We start from the raw sequence: 15,638 nt of genomic DNA on the forward strand, positions 1-15,638 counted from the left end.
AAGAAAGTGTCATTTGAAGGCAAGGGGGTTGGTTCAGTTCACCCAGGGAGACTGTGTGGAGTGTGAAGAGAAAAGGGACCTGAGCCCAAGGAACATGGACGTTTGGCCTCAGGGGAGAAATTTCCTTCTGGGGTTGTGCTCACCCCTCTTGCAGTCTGGATTTTTCATTTATTCTCCAGAAAGAGATACAGATCCAGGGGAGCCCTGGAGTGCTTTGGCAAGATGTTCCAAGCACATGCTAACTAGAGCTGATTTTGCAGCAGCCTGACAGAACCATGGCACACAGGCTGGCGCCTGACCTGGGGCCTGGCGCCACACTGGCACTCAGGACTTTGTGTGGGATGGGAGTACGGAGCAGAGGTTCTTAGGAAATTCAGAAATCGCTCTTTAGATTCCAAGGCTCCAGCTTGTGAGTTGTGACCACAGAGGAGTCTAAACCCTCACTGGTCAAGGCGAACTTAGCAGCTTTAGGGCACTATTTCTAATTTTTAAAGAGAATTCTTTTGCTGTATTGAAAAATGGCAACAAGGGATGGGAACTATGCAGGAAGATCCTTATTGCAGCAAAATCAGAAGGCAAGCTACATCCTTATCCATAGGAGAACGAGCATACTCTGATGTATTCAAACAATGAAATACTATAATAGCAGTTAAATGAATGAGCTATTGATAGATCTGTGTGTGTCAGCTTAGATAATCTCAGAACCTTAATGTTATAGGAAAATTTCAAGTCACAAAATGCCATATAAAGTAGGGTATCATTTATTGAAAATTTTAAAAACACACAGAATTGTACTATATATTCCTATGGGAAAACAAATATAAAACTATATAAGTGAAAGTGTTAGTCACTCAGTTCAGTCATGTCCAACTGTTTGTGACCCTATGGACTATAGCCACCCCCTAGGCTCCTCTGTCCATGGAATTCTCCAGGCAAGAATACTGGAGTGGGTAGCCATTCCCTTCTCCAGGGAATCTTCCTGACCCAGGAATCGAACCTGGGTCTCCTGCAGAATTGCAGGCGGATTCTTTACCATCTGAGCCACCAAGTGAAGGGGACACGCAGACTCCCAGGCTGTAGTTAGCTCTGGGGAGGGCACAGGGAAGTGAACAGAGCGGGCAGACTTCAGCTCTACCTGTATTTTTTATTGTTTAAAAAAAGCAGAAGCAAATATAGTAAAATATTAATAGTTATTAAATACTGGTGAGTCATGGGAGAAATACTACTTTCTGTTCTTTTCATAATTAAAAATAAATACAAAAATATATAAATTTTGCAGTGCCCAGAGCAATAATCAGGCTTCTTCCCCTGACCCCAGGTTAAGCAGATGACCTGTAAAACAATTATTAGGGGGAGAAGTGTATACACACACACATACACATATGCATATATAGAGTATACATATATGTACATGCATACACACATACTTACTTACACACACATATATACTCTTACCTATCTATGTAACTTCAAATAAAACACGTTTTTAATTTTTTTACTGTAAAATATTGTTCATATCATATATTTCTTCAGTTTCTGAGAGATGAAACATTTACATCACGGGACCCTAAACTTTTTCCATGAGTTGACCATGTACGAAAATCTACAGACCACCTGTGTCTCACATTAGAATGATGATCTTGGATTGTTTTGAGAGAGTCAGGGAGAAACAGAGGAATCCCTGAGGACTGAGGCCTGCTGCAGGGCAGTGCTGGATGGATGTGACTTGAGGAATTATGAAAAGGCCACGGGGGACCAGAAGGGCCTGGGGGGTAGTAATGGGGTCAGGAGGCTGGGCTTAAATCCCCACTTCAGTCTCTGCCCTGTATTGGGCTTCCATTCCAACACTGGCTCAGCTGATCTCTCAGTATCTTTTCAGAGATGACACTGACTGACTCCTCTATGCTCTTAACAGCTTTGTCCCCCAGTGCCAGGACAGTCAGCGGTGTTCCAGGGATTCTGGAAGCCTCCCTCATTTGGTGAATCCTGCCCAGTTTCTCCAGCACTCCTTTTTTTAGTGCCTGATCCTATCAGCACCCCCTGGACGTGCAGGGCCCTTCTCCCAGCCAAGTGTTGTGTGATGCAGGGATTCTGAGAAGGAATTGGATGAGGAGGCATCCATGTGTGATGGAGAAATAGGCTGAGGAAGAAGCCACCAAATGTGGAGAAAGACAGTCCTGTGAATTTTCCCAAGGGCAGAAATACATTTATACTCACTTGTTACCATTCATCAACTCGTCCATCACTCTCCTCTGCAAGTTCTACAAGTATAGTTTGTGTGTGTGTGTGTGTGTGTGTGTGTGTGTGTGTGTGTGTGTATTTATGTGTTGGGGATGGGAGAGGGCAGAATGAGTGAGCACCAGATGAGTTTTTACCAAAGAGGCATATGTTTAGGCAGCTTGGACTCCCAGTATGAAAAATGACTTATTTTACTTGTGTAGATGGTGTCATTTGCTCACAGCATTTCCAGGGGGTTGGTAATCCTCAGGGAGTGACAGAATTCCATTTTAAACTTTCTAGGCCATCCACTCGCTATGGGTTGCCATTCCCTTCTCTGGGGGTCTTCCCAACCCAAGGACTGAATCCAGGTCTCCTGCATTACAGGCAGATTCTATACCATCTGAGCCACCAGGGATTCTGTATTATCCCTACATTGGGTTATTACTGATTATTAATATGATTATTATTCTTTTATAATTGTTTGTCTTGCTACTGGATTCCTTTAAATTCTTTGTCTTCAGGTGCTGGCTTTCAGGCCATTGCTTGACAGAGACTGAGATTAGGAACCCCTCAGGAGGCAAATGTCAGGTACCTCTGCTCTGGAGTGTTGGTTAAAAATGAAAATGGAAACTTTCTCAAGGTAATATATGGGACAGTAGAAAATTCACTTAGCTTCCGCATGCTTAGGTTGCAGATACTTTCTCAAGAATGCGTGAGTTGGTTTAAGCAGGATTCATTTGTCCTACAGAGTTAGGGTGTAAATGCCAGGTGCCCCCTTATTCTGTGGCTTTGGGTCCTCAAAACCTATCTCTGATTTTTACCACAGACCACTTGCCTTGCTGAATTCAACATCTCTTCCAATGCCCACTCCTCCCAAAGAATCTACCCTAGAAAGTGTTGAAGAGAAATGTAGACTTTACTGAACATGTCTTAGTGGAGACCTTGGAAGCGGTCAGTGTAACACCCGGCTCAGCAAATGACTTTAATCTCCCCTTAGCCATTTTTATTCTCCGAAGTCCCTCTCATCCCTACCACTGCTGCTTTTACTTCCCTTCTTTTAAATCATTTCTAGTCCTTCTCTGACAAACTTTCCTGAGTTCCTACTCCTTTCTCTTCTTTCCTCCTAATTGAGAAAAATGCAAATTTTACTCCCTTCCTTTACATAGCAGTTAAGGCATTCCTTTTTCCTCTGAAGCATAACTTCATGAGCTTATATTTCAAGTCAGTGGTCCTTCTCTCAAACGCACAAGGTGCTCCCTCGAAGACGGACACATGTAAACGTAGGCTGAAATGTCCTGACCATCCAGATCAGGAGAGGAGGCGGCCGTTAGTCAGAAGGCCTCACCGTTTTCAGAGTCATCATTGTCTGTCAACAACGCAGTGAGGCCTTAAAATCCCTCCACAGAATGGTTTCCTGAGAGCTGTTTGAAGTGGGGAAAGAGCTCATGTGGGAGACATCAGCCGCTCTTCTCTTACCACACGGCTGATCACCTTGCCGGCTGCACTCTGACTGAGTACTTGCTGAACTTGTGGCACTTTCCTGACGGGAAACAAAAGCTGTCTGTGCTGTCTTGTTGTCAGTCTCAGTTCCGGCGGAGTCAAGCCCGGCCGGGTGGTTTTCCAAATACCCACGAGGCATTAGATTCAGGACGGTCAGTTTTGCACACTTTAGATCCTACTGTTCACTCCATTTGTCAAGCAAGGTGCCCTGAACCTCGTCCCCAAATCCCGACTCTGCTTAGGTGACATGAGAGCCACAAGGCTACTAAGGGCCGCCAGCTTTATGCCAACGTGGGGGCCTTTCCTTTGGCGAGGGGCTTCGGGAACAGTGCCTGGAATCTTAGTTCTCAGGTCTGGGATGAGGGAGCCTGCTCTTGCGAGATGGAGCAGCCTTGGAAAGATTAAAACTCAGTCCCTTGGCTTTTCTGGCATGAAATCCAAGTTCCAGGGAAGGGAAGGGACAAGCTCCATGTCACACAGCGAGTTAGTGATGGGACTGGGCCTAAATCCGTCCCTTCTGGTTCCCACGTACGGCTCTGTCTGCCACGCCACATTGTGTCCCCGCCTTCTAGCTGGAAGATGCTTCACTCAAAAGTCTCTTTTTAACCCTGAGTTGGATCTTCCCGAGGGATGGAAGTGTGCTATTTAATTCCCTTTGTGTTTTTCAGTCTTGGCCTAAAGTTTTCTTTTTTTCCCCAAGTGTCTGGAAGGATAAGTGCTGTGTGGTAGGGAGTTGCTTTCTTCCCAAAGGCCAGGAGGGGTGGTTCAGTCTGAACTACTGTATAAGAAGATGGACAACACGTTCTCAAGCGGAAAGGTGTTTGTATCCACATACTGGAATTTATCCACCTTGACTGATATGGTGGTGTTGACCTGGAGGTGTTCCAACAAGAACTGGGAGAGGTTCTGGTATATGTTTTTGGTTTGCACTCCAGACTCACACACTGTCACCAGGGTCTGCTTTTTGACATCTTTGTTGATGAGGAGCTCCAGCTTCAGGTCGACGGAGTGCTCTGGGCATTTCACAAGAAACTGCAGTTGGCAGATGATGAAGTACCAACCTGGGAACTGGATCACCAGGTTCCCATCCTGATATCTGACTCCATGGATGATGCCGTCTTTGTTCCAAGACAACTTGGTTTTGTTTATATGCTTTGACACTGGAAGGAGAAAGACAAAAGGACCTCAGAGTTATTAGGCAAATTTCGGATGCAGATTGGAAAATTTGAAATCTTTATTCAAGGTTCCCCATTCAAGCCCCGTGTTTTCTGTAATATTGCCTGCTGGTTCAGCCATCTGGAATATCTTCCATGTTACTCCTAGGCATTGCTGAGTGTTTAAGGTGCAGGTACAAAACCATCCCTCTGCTTTTTCTCTAAAGCATAAAGCTGGAGGGTCAGAAAACACACAGTACTAGACCTTTACCCCGTACAGAGGTAATTGTTTTCCACTTAATCATTTTATCATTCTGTTATTATTATTATAAGTTCTACTTTTCCCTTTTCAGACTATAAGTTCCTAGACTGTACTCCTTATAAGTTTTGGACTATCGTGGACATATATTCAATCAATCAATGAACATTTGATCAACAGGGGACTGCTATTGGGTAAGCATTGCACAAAGTATCAGAAAAAAAGCATTCAGTTTTGTTCAGTTAGTAACCAATTCAGGCATCAAGAAGTCTAGGAGAACCTCAGTCTGTTCTTTCACATTCAGATGCATCCCTTAACTCTTCATTTTCTGGAATTTTAAATATCTTCCTCTCTTTAAAAGGGCAGCCAGACATCATTGTGTAGACCTTTTAAGTTCACATTAAGGGATTCCTCCCAGCTGGGATTTATAGAGGAGCAGAGAATTAGCAGGCTCTCTAAGCAGACATGTTGGTGTCAGAAGCCAAGTCTCTGAGTCTTTTCACTGACAAGTCAAAATCAGCCCTGATGGTCCAGGTGTCTTTCAGAATTGGGGAGCTGGCACGTTCATTTTAATTACTTCCCTTTAAACCTCGTTGCAATTCAACTGAAGAATGAGAACTAATCTAACTGCAAAATTCAATTTTGAAAATGAGCAGAATGGCTATTGCAAAGAATCTTGGCCATCTCCTCTGTACCTCATCTATCCTAGCATAAATGCCTCTTATTATTTCGTCTCTAAGGGACCTCTTACCTGCTGCAATATGCCAGTGGGGCATGTGCCAACATGGTCATGAAGCTCTCAATCTGGACACCAGGAAGTTTTGTGACTCTCTTGTGATGACTTGACAGAGGCAGAGATTAAGAACCTGCTTCCCATGTATGAGGGAGAGGACAGTACCCTTGGCCTGCAGCCCGTAGATGAATGGGGGGGGGGGGGAGCACCAGGCCTGCAGCCCGTAGATGAATGAAGGGCGGGGGAGCACCAGTTCCCTCACAGGCCAGGGAGGCAAACTTAAAGAGTGAAGGAGGTTTGGGAAGCAGGCATCTTGCAGCTTTTGAGCATAACGCTCTCCCCTCTCCCCCTAAGCCATTTAAATTCAAATTATAAAAATGATCACACAGGTTAAACAAAATACATATGCAGGTCACATCTGGCTGTGAGCCTCTACTTGTGACCTCTGGCTTAGAAATCTGAGAAAGGCCACAGGAAGTGACCCTCACATGGTTGGGGTTCCCGGTTTTGGTTACTGACCTTGGAGGTAGGCCCATGACTTCTTGAATGGAGCTCTTTCCAGGATACATGAGATATCCTCTGAGCAATTTCCTAAAAATAAGACCACATGTTAAATGCCTCTCTCTGCTCTGGAACTGATCTTTACCCATGACCCTTTGATGGAGACGATTACTATTCTGTTTCCATTTGGGGGATAAAAGGAAAACCTGTTTATTTCTCATTTTGCCATCAAGTACCTTAGGAGTTTTTTTTCTTTAAACTTGATTGCTTCCACATGGACTTTTACAAAAGATTGTGGAAGTTGGAGGAAGGAAACAAACAGGGCCTGAGTTCCTGTATGTACCTGGTGCCATTCTTGTTGCTTCATATACTCTACCTCACTGGATCTTTGCAACAGCTCTGTGAGAGAGGGCTGATTAAGTCCCTTTGAGAGATGGAAAAAGCGTGGAGACTAGACAAATTCAGTGCATTGTCCTGTGTCACTCAGCCATGCAGTGGTGGTTAGAACACTAAGTCTGGTAGTAATTATTGCCATCCTTCCTTTAAGAGTGTACTTCTGTGTATTCCGGCTGATTGAATTCTCAGAATAGCTCTGCAAGGCTAATCCTGATGTCTAGACATGGTCAGCAATACAAGGTCATTGCAAGTTGGAGGAAACGCTGATATCCACTCCCATGTCTATCTGATTTCAGAGACCAGGCTTCCTCCTCAAGGCCATTTTGCCAGACAGAGGAGGTAAACACATCCTAGTGTTCAATTTTAAAAGGATTTAAGATCATAGAGACCTAAGCAGCGAGCCTGCTATATGGAGCTTCCTTGGCAGGGAGAGAAGACAATGTTTATGTCATTGTGGAATTTAAGAAATCAGAGTATTTTAAACATATTCACTGGTGATGGCAGCTTCATTTCTTAGTATAGTAACTATTTTGTATGCACAGAACCAAGCTATACATTTCCTGCAACGACTCATGAATCCAACTTATTCTGGGCATTTGTTTCTTCTCATTGAGTCTTGGTTTCCCTAATCTGTAGAACTGGCAGATCTAGGATCTGACATTGACATCTTGTTGATGATGTGACCAGAGATGACAGAGATGACCGATGATTCCGCCTGTCAGAGACTGACCACATCCTAGCAGGCTTGCTCACAGGGTTTCAGAGTAGCATCTGTTGGACTCACAGTCTTCCCTAGTGCCCTCTGTCCTGGCCTGAGAAAATCCCTTCTGGCCTTCCTGACAGCAGGATGGGGGCTTGCAGTGGTAGAAAGTTAAGTGAGGAGTTCCCCCTGCTGTCTGAACAAGCTCACTGCTAGAGGCACCCCCAGCAGAAGCAGGGGTCTGTTTTCATTCTTATCTCCCCTCAAGGCATGAAGAGGCTCTGGTCCACAGGTCTCTTGCGTGAGGAGGGCTGGAGGGCCAGCTGCCCTTGTTCTTTTGTTCTTTTGATTTCATCTCTCACTCATCCTCCAGCTAGGGATCTTGTCCTGCCTGCAGCCCACACTCTTGGGGTGTGTACAGTCATAGCAAGGAGGCAATGAGGACTGCTCATTCTTTTTGTTTTTTTTTTTGAGCCATGTCCCACAGGACTGTTCCCTGACTAGGGATTGAGCCTGGGCCAAGGCGGCGAAAGCCCGAATTCTAACCACTAGGCCACCAGGGCGCACTGAGAGCTGTTCATTCTTAAATGTGCTGTGACTGTGAGTAGAAGGCCCAGCCTTCTTTTTTGGGGGTGTGGAACATCAGGTCAAAAGGAATCGCAGAGAGACATGTCTGACTGTGTCTCTTTGCTCGGAACTCCTTTCTGACCCCACTGTGACTGCAGGATCGGGGCCAAGCTCCTCCCCTTGGCATTTGTGTTCCGTTGTGTTCTAATCCCTAATGAACTCTGAGGTCTCCTCCCTCACCTTCCCTCTAGCCCTTATTGTCTCTTGTACTTGTCCCAGCAGTAGTAATAGTGGTGCTGGGAATAATACTTCTAGCTGATACATAGTGACTGATGGCTATTTTCTTTTTACTCTGCTAAGCCTGTTACATGCATTATTTTATTTCATTCTCACCATCACCCCACAAGAAAGGTACTCGAAAAACTTCTCTTGTGTACATAAGGAAATTGAGTCTTTAAAAAGTTACATGGCTTGTAACATTTTCACAGCTAGTGAGTGGTAGAGGGCCAATTCAGGCTGAGGCTATCTGACTCTAATGCCCGAGTAGATTTTTGACCATTCTTCTGGAGGTTGGGCCCTTGGGATGCCCCCAAATACACCATGCTGGTTTCCGTTTCATCTGGAATCCCCCTCTTCACTGGCAAGTTGTGCCTTGTTTAAAGCACTGCCTGGCAGCCACCTCCTCTGGGAACCCTTCTCTGACCTCTCCTTCTGTTTGCCTGTTTGCCTTCTCCATTGGACCATGAATCCTCAGGGCAGAGACTACTGTTTCCATATCCCCACTGCCAGCCCAGAAGATACTCTGTAAATGTTTGTTGAGCTGAATCATGGAGTCTGTCTCTGCTCCTTCCCTCTGTGGATGTCAGCTCAGCTCTCAGGGCTTGAGGAAGGGAATGCGGATGCTTGGCGTGACCTCCCCTTCCGGGCTGGACGACACCTGGCCTCATTCTCTGCTTGGTTCTGCAGGTCAGGTTAGATTACACGGGAGGTTAAGATTCCAGCCCTTGGCTCAGGCCAGCACATTACACCGTGAACAGGCTCTACCCCTCGGCCAAGGGCCCCCTCACACCACGTCACTTGTGGCATCTGTCAGGTGAGCTTCTGCTAACAGGTGGATGTGGAAGTACAAGCCTGGACTCGCCTCTCACACATGCAGGTTCTTTTTTTTTTGCTTTCCCCTTTGGTCTTTGCATGTTTGTTGGGTTGACCTCAGCTGTAATTCTGAGAAACCCAAGGATGGAAAAAAAAAAAACTTATTTTGAAGCTTTTGCATTTCCTGAAGTCAAATGCCATGGTGTATCTTAGTTTTTCTTACAGAATCTGTTAGATGTTTAGAAAAGAAGGGAAAACAGAGGCAACTCTCTTGAAGAATGACATCACTGAGTTGGCTAAGGGAAGGGACTGAGGAAGCAGGGCTCTGAGGGGCTCTCGGTGGAATGGAACTGCTGAACTTGGAGAGGAGCCTGGGGAAGGCACACTGCTGGAGCTTAGCATTTTTCGAGGCTGTTAGGAGGGCCAGGGCTGATGGCAGCTGGCTCTGTGGGCCCAAACAGCATGGCTCCTGGAAGTTTAAGGAGATGATGCACTCAGCTAACGGCGAATACCGCTCTTGTCCCCATTTCCCGGATGAGGCAGTGGGAAGACTAATTAAGGACATACAACACATACTGCAAGTCACAATGCTGGCAGCTCAATATTGGACCAGTTAATGCTGTTCAGAGATGTATTGGGCTGGTGTGAGAGTCATGTGGCTCCTGTCAAGACCTAGATGAATATTCCATGGGTCATCAGCCATGTGGCTTTGAGTCTCCTTGTCACCCTGTGAGCCCATGATGTAATCTTTTTTGGTTTTGAGACAGGAATCCTATAGTATTCCTGGAAGTTTGAATTTGGGGAGCATTGGGAGCAAAACACACCTCTGTTTCATTTATTTCCCAACCAAATTCGCTGCACAGAGGGGTTTAATTTGAAGAACGAAACACTAGGGAGGAGAAGTGAGAACAGTCCGCACATCACGGCAAGTAGATGGCCTGGGAGTTAGAATCTAGGACTTTTCCCTCTCTGGGCGGTTGTGTCTCAAGCTAGATGAAGAGCAGGGTGGATCAGATGATCCAGAAGGGCCCTTCTAGCTGATTCTAGCCGGCTGTGTAGACTCAAGCATACACTGCCAGGCCTGCTGCAGGGACACGAAGTCAGTCCCAGCTCCAACTGTCTATCTTTTGAGCATGTTGCTCTACCCAAGCTAGGAGTCTGTCTACACACATTAAGATTTCCAGACACCTGCAGCAGTAGAACAGAGTGTTTTAGGTCTGGGAATAACCTAAGATATGAATAACCTGGTTCTGTAAGGGTTTTCATGGTTCACAGAACTGGAAGTTCCCTGAGAAATTGTTCGTCCCAGCCTTGGTAACTACATAACACATGTGCTCCCCAATGTTACTCCCACAGCAGACTTGTCCGAGGTCATCCCATGAGTCAGTGATGGGGCCGGGCCGCAGGCTGGGACCCCTTGCTTCTGTTGGGCATTCCATCTTTCAGACAACTCAGGTTCTCTGTGGTTACTCCTGAGAACCAAGGCCTTCAGGTGGGCAAGACTTGTAAGCCATCCTCTCAAGCTTTGGTCTCCTCTAGAAGGATCATGAAATTTTCTTGGGCTTTGTTAGGAAGGCTGGAGAGAAACATTTGCCAACAAAACCCTCCTGGTCAGGTGCAGGGAAGACAGAGACAGAGAGAGAGATGTTGCTTTAGGTGGTTGGAAGGGTCATGTTCTAGATAGAAGTCAGAACAATGCAACATGAAGATGGGAACCCTCCTTGAGATCTCAAAATAGTAGACCCAAAAGGACCATTGGATGCCAAGTTAACTGTGACGCTAGATTTATGCATGGAGAGGCTGAATCCAGAGGGACTAAGGATCTGGCTCAAGATCCCACAGCAGGTTAGTGGCAGAGCTGGGTTCAGAGCACATAGTTCATGACTCCTAGTCTTGGGCTCTGCCCTGGTTTTTAGTCTTCCCATGGAGCAGAGAGGCTTAAATGTAGGAATACCAAAAACCAAAAGTGGGTTTGCAGCCACCATACACACTGGCCTGAAAACGGACTAGACAGCTATGGGTGCCTGGAAAACAAGCACTAATGAGCCATCTGAACTTCCTCTTCCCAGGGGAATGCCCGCAGGTGACTTCAGGTTCATGTGCTGAACCCTGCCAAGTAATAAGTCAGGGGCTGTCAGGCTTCCATTAAGATGCAACAATGCCCAATGGGGCAAGACAAGCCACACCTACCATTCCAGCCAGAAAGTATGTGGTCTGAGTGCCAAGTACCTTCCGGATTAATATCGGAGCAAAACAGACACAGTGCATCTCAAAGAAAGCACCTGGGTTCTGGTCAAGGCTTGTAACGTCAGACCTGTCACTTCCTGTTACTGACCCTCAATTCCTGCATCTGTTAAGTGGGGATAGTAACATTCAACCCCAGCATGTGCATGTTGCGAAGATGCAATGAGGTTATGGGTGTCAAATGGGCTGTACAGCACACGGCTTGGAGGAGATACTCGGCACGCGGAAGCCCCCTCTTCCCCCTCTCCTCTTTCCTTGGTTCTGAAGTGGCACAGCTTAGCAGCACTCTTAGCAGACTTGTCTGGCCAATGAGATGCTCATTAAACGAGAGCCCATGGCATTATCTGGTGGACTGAAGTTTCTTAATTATGTACCTAAGTGTTTGAGGTCATCGGATGCTCTCAGGAAAGTGTGAATAGCCCTTCGTCCATCTGTTGAAAATATTTTAATCCTTCCAAGAAGGGGAGGAATCATCCTCATGACTCTGCATCTACCATGTCCTGGCTTCTGAGTTCCACCCTTTTGGCGCAATATCCAGGAGAGTCCCAATAGCGACATCTAGGGGAGAGACTCGCCATTATCAGTGGAATTCGGAATCAAAGTGAATCCTTAACCTAAGGGTCATTTCAGCTGACTTCAGTGTGACGATTTCCTTGGCTAACTAGCCATGGAGAAACCCCAGAATAGGCTATTTGTTAAACGAAGGACTAGGTAGCCTTGGGTTTACAGACGGCATTTGAGGAGTAGCTGTTCTGGCATGCTCAGTGTTAAACACATAGAAAGTCACCAGTAAATTCAAGTGAAAACTCATTTGAATCCCTTGAAGGTTCCTTGGGATTTTGAGGGGGTTTTTTTTGGCTACATGGCACAGCTTGTGGGATCTTAGTTCCTGACCAGGTATCGAACCGGGCCCACAGCAGTGACGGCACAGAGTCCTATCCACTGGACCGCCAGGGAATCCCCTTGGGGTCTCTTCAACCCTGACCTGTTGTAGTATGTAAGATAAAGCTATCTGACTTGATGTGTAATTCCTTGAAATTCACTGAAAATCCCATGGATGGAGGAGCCTGGTAGGCTGCAGTCCATGGGGTCGCTAGGAGTCAGAGAGGACTGAGTGACATCACTCACTTTTCACTTCCATGCATTGGAGAAGGAAATGGCAACCCACTCCAGTGTTCTTGCCTGGACAATTCCAGGGACGGCGGAGCCTGGTGGGCTGCCGTCTATGGGGTCGCACAGAGTCGGACACGACTGAAGTGACTTAGCAGCAGCAAGTGCAGACTGAATTGATATTATTGGAGGGGATTTAAGAAGCACCTTTAAAGTCTAACTGAAAAGGCAAAGAGAGATCTGCTCACGTCTGGCCCCCGTTTCCTGGCCCAGGGCTTGCACAGCGGGGCTTGTAGAAATTTAAGACAACATGTGTGGTGTCCAGAGAGCTTGAATGAACCCTCTTTCCCTTCTTCCTTCTGTCCTTCCCTCCTTCCCCAACCTCTGTTTCTTTTTTCTCCTCTTCCCAAAAGTGAAAGATGGGGATTTTTCTCCTGGATTTAAAGACTTGTGACATGTGTATGTGCAAAATTCAAGTATAAATGTTAATATGCGCCTCGATGATCTGAATTCTTTTCCTTTTTCTTCCCCTCCTCCTGTCTTGCTCCACTCCCATCTCGCCCTCCCTCTCCTCTCCTCTGGGTGACAAGGGGCAGGGATTAGACACAGATGGCTTTAGCACACTGATGGCCTCCCCAGGACTCTGCCCCACCTTATTCTGTGTGGCCCATTTCTAGTTTGTTTCTGTTAGAGAGATTCCTGATCCTGGTTAGCTCTGCCTTAACAAAGAGACAGTTTCAGAGTGAGCTTTGAGTGAATGCGTTTAAAGTAAACATAGAGGCAAGTAAGTTCTTTGAGGCCTGTGACTGTGTGAAAAGCAGCAACCGCTGAGCAGTTGTATCCCCACTTAGTGTGGGGAAAAAAAAAACTATGACAACCAGCGGACTGGGCAGTTAGATCCAGCTCTGTCCATCTGACAGATATGAGGTCTCTGTTTGCTGTTTTCAGCCCTTCTAGGGGAGGATGCTGCTGCATCTCTGCCTGCCTCTTGTGCAGCCTGTGTTGGATCCCAGCTGCATGACACCAGGTACAGCGGGCACTTGGTGAGCAACCAGCTCCTTGGTTTAGTTTCACTGCCTTCCGTGGGCAGCTTGTATTGTTTCTTTGGGGGTGGGTTCACTAGCTGCAATTAGCCAACCTTATTTGGTCTCTTTTAAATGCCCACGTTTTCTTTTTAGCAGAGGGAGTGGGAGAGGAGGGTAGCTTGCAAGCCAGGCAAACATGGTACATTGTTAGAATGGTATTAATAAAGTGGTGAGAGAATCCTAAGATATTTGTTTGCTTCCTGGAATGTCATATTCAGAGCAAAATCCACACCAGATCAGGTCAGCTGGCTTGCCCCCCTTCACTCCTGATGTTTTCAAAAACAGGAACTCCAGTCCCTGGGAGTTCAAGTGCCAGGACTGGAATGTAGGTCCTCCAAAGTTCAACCCAGTTCTCGGCCTTTTGCACCTCCTCCTCAGCTGGGGATTGAATTCGGGTGGGGGATGGGGAATGCACAAGAGGGGTTCAGGACTCCTCCAGGTGGTCTATCCACTGTTTCCACCTCCTCAGGGCCCCCAGGAACCTTTGGATGTTAGGGGCCACGTGACACTCACAGGAAAGGCAGACTCTCTTAACTGGCCAGCAGTGGGGGTGCGGGGAGGATCCTCCCAGGTCTCAGGATCTTCCACTGCGAAGCTGGGGCCTGAATTTGGCCTCCAGATCCCCTGCCGCGCGGGCTGTTCACGCTCCCCACAGCCCTGCCTCTCGTGCAGAGCCACGTGTGGAGGTGCCCTAGCGGCCCTCTCTGGCCCGGAGCTTAACACCAGAGAGCAAGGTTCAGTGACCGGAAGACAAACAGCTACAGGAGCAGGTGTGGAGGACATGACAGAGAGCCCGAGGGGGGTTCCTGGACTTGGAGCCCTCGTGGGGACACTAAGGAAGCAGTCATGTTGCACTCAGCATCTTGACCATGACATCCTGGATAAGCCAAAGGGCTCCCAGGCATGTCAGCCTGGATTTTGAGGTCAGGCCCCACTCCTTGCTAGCTGTGCAATCTTAGGCAAGTTGGTAAACCTCTCTGTTTCCCTACTTACAATTATCAAGGGGCTAATAATTATCCTGGGGTTTGTTGTGAGACTACACGAGTGAATCACGAAGCCCTTGGCCTGGTGCTTGGCCCAAAGCAAATGCCCCATCAGTGTTTATTATCTTCATCCCATCACATCCTTACACCTGCCTAGCTGGGGAATAAAAGAAAAACTGATTTACAAGTCATCTGTGGAATTCCTCCAGTGCAGGTAAGAACTGATATTTGGTTGTTGGGATATTGGAAACACCTGGGACTGAGACCAAGGTGACCAAAATTATTTTGCAATGAAGTTAGGAGTTTGAATTTCTGCCGAGTTTGTGAGGGGAAGTGATGGGTGGTGAAAATGGGAAGAAGAAGGGCATGGAAGCAGGTGGGGTTGGAGGTGGGTCAGTATGTGTGCTAGAGGGCTGAACCCAAGGGAAGAGCGCTGTCTCCTGAGAGTGCTCTACCTGGTGGGTGGAGCGCAGAGGCCTCGCGATCACGTGGGATCTGAAACTCCATTCTGCATCATCCTCCATGTTGGAAGGCACCACCCCACCAGCCTCTCCACATTCCCTAAATCCTGCTGCCAGCTTTGCTGCACACAAACGTGGGTGCTTCTGGAACTCTGGGGAGATCAGGCATGGGGGCTTGTTCTGGGGTTTGGGCAAATATGGCACAGACACGAGAACGTGGGGGAGGCAGGAAACAGGAAAGAGGATGACGAGAAGCAGCACAGCCCCCCTCCCCCGGCCCCCCTGGCCCCTGTGCCCAGCTGTGTGGCAGACAAGGGTCGTATCTGTGGTCCCATCCTGTCCTCGGAGCGGCTCTGTGAGGGAGCCCTTAGTGACTCCGATTGCTAGAGGAAAGGAGAAGGTTCTCCTCCTGGGGCCCTGCCTGGCTGCCCACAGTCCCAGCCAAGCCTCCGCCCAGGCCACCGAGTCCCAAGCACGAGGGAGTGGGGGTGAGGTGGCGGTCTGCCGGTGACAAGTCTCCTGGCCGGGAGTGGGAGGTGAGTGCTGGGACTCAGACATCCTCTCCTTACAGAAAAGGCTTGGTGTTCTGTGGTTTCCCTGCAGCTAAGTGTCGTCCTGTGTTCACGTTCCTTT

General features: G+C 47.4%; 2 protein-coding genes across 2 annotated transcripts in view; one reads left to right on the top strand and one right to left on the bottom strand.

The window, feature by feature from the left end:
• Positions 1-15,638, top strand: part of TMEM268 (transmembrane protein 268) — a 358,336-nt gene that overhangs the window by 271,869 nt on the left and 70,829 nt on the right. The gene's annotated exons all lie outside the window — the stretch shown is intronic.
• TNFSF8 (TNF superfamily member 8) overlaps positions 1,125-15,638 on the bottom strand; it is a 30,585-nt gene continuing 16,071 nt past the window's right edge. The window contains exons 3-4 of the mRNA XM_081575394.1: positions 6,386-6,457; positions 1,125-4,880 (exon numbers count right to left, since the gene is read on the bottom strand). Of these exons, the coding sequence (XP_081431520.1) occupies positions 4,486-4,880; positions 6,386-6,457 (467 nt within the window). The 3' untranslated portion in view covers positions 1,125-4,485. The remainder of the gene's footprint in view (positions 4,881-6,385; positions 6,458-15,638) is intronic.

Source organism: Giraffa tippelskirchi, chromosome 1 (assembly GCF_054371585.1).
Source record: "Giraffa tippelskirchi isolate mGirTip1 chromosome 1, T2T-mGirTip1v1.2.pri, whole genome shotgun sequence".
Lineage (NCBI taxonomy): Eukaryota > Metazoa > Chordata > Mammalia > Artiodactyla > Giraffidae > Giraffa > Giraffa tippelskirchi.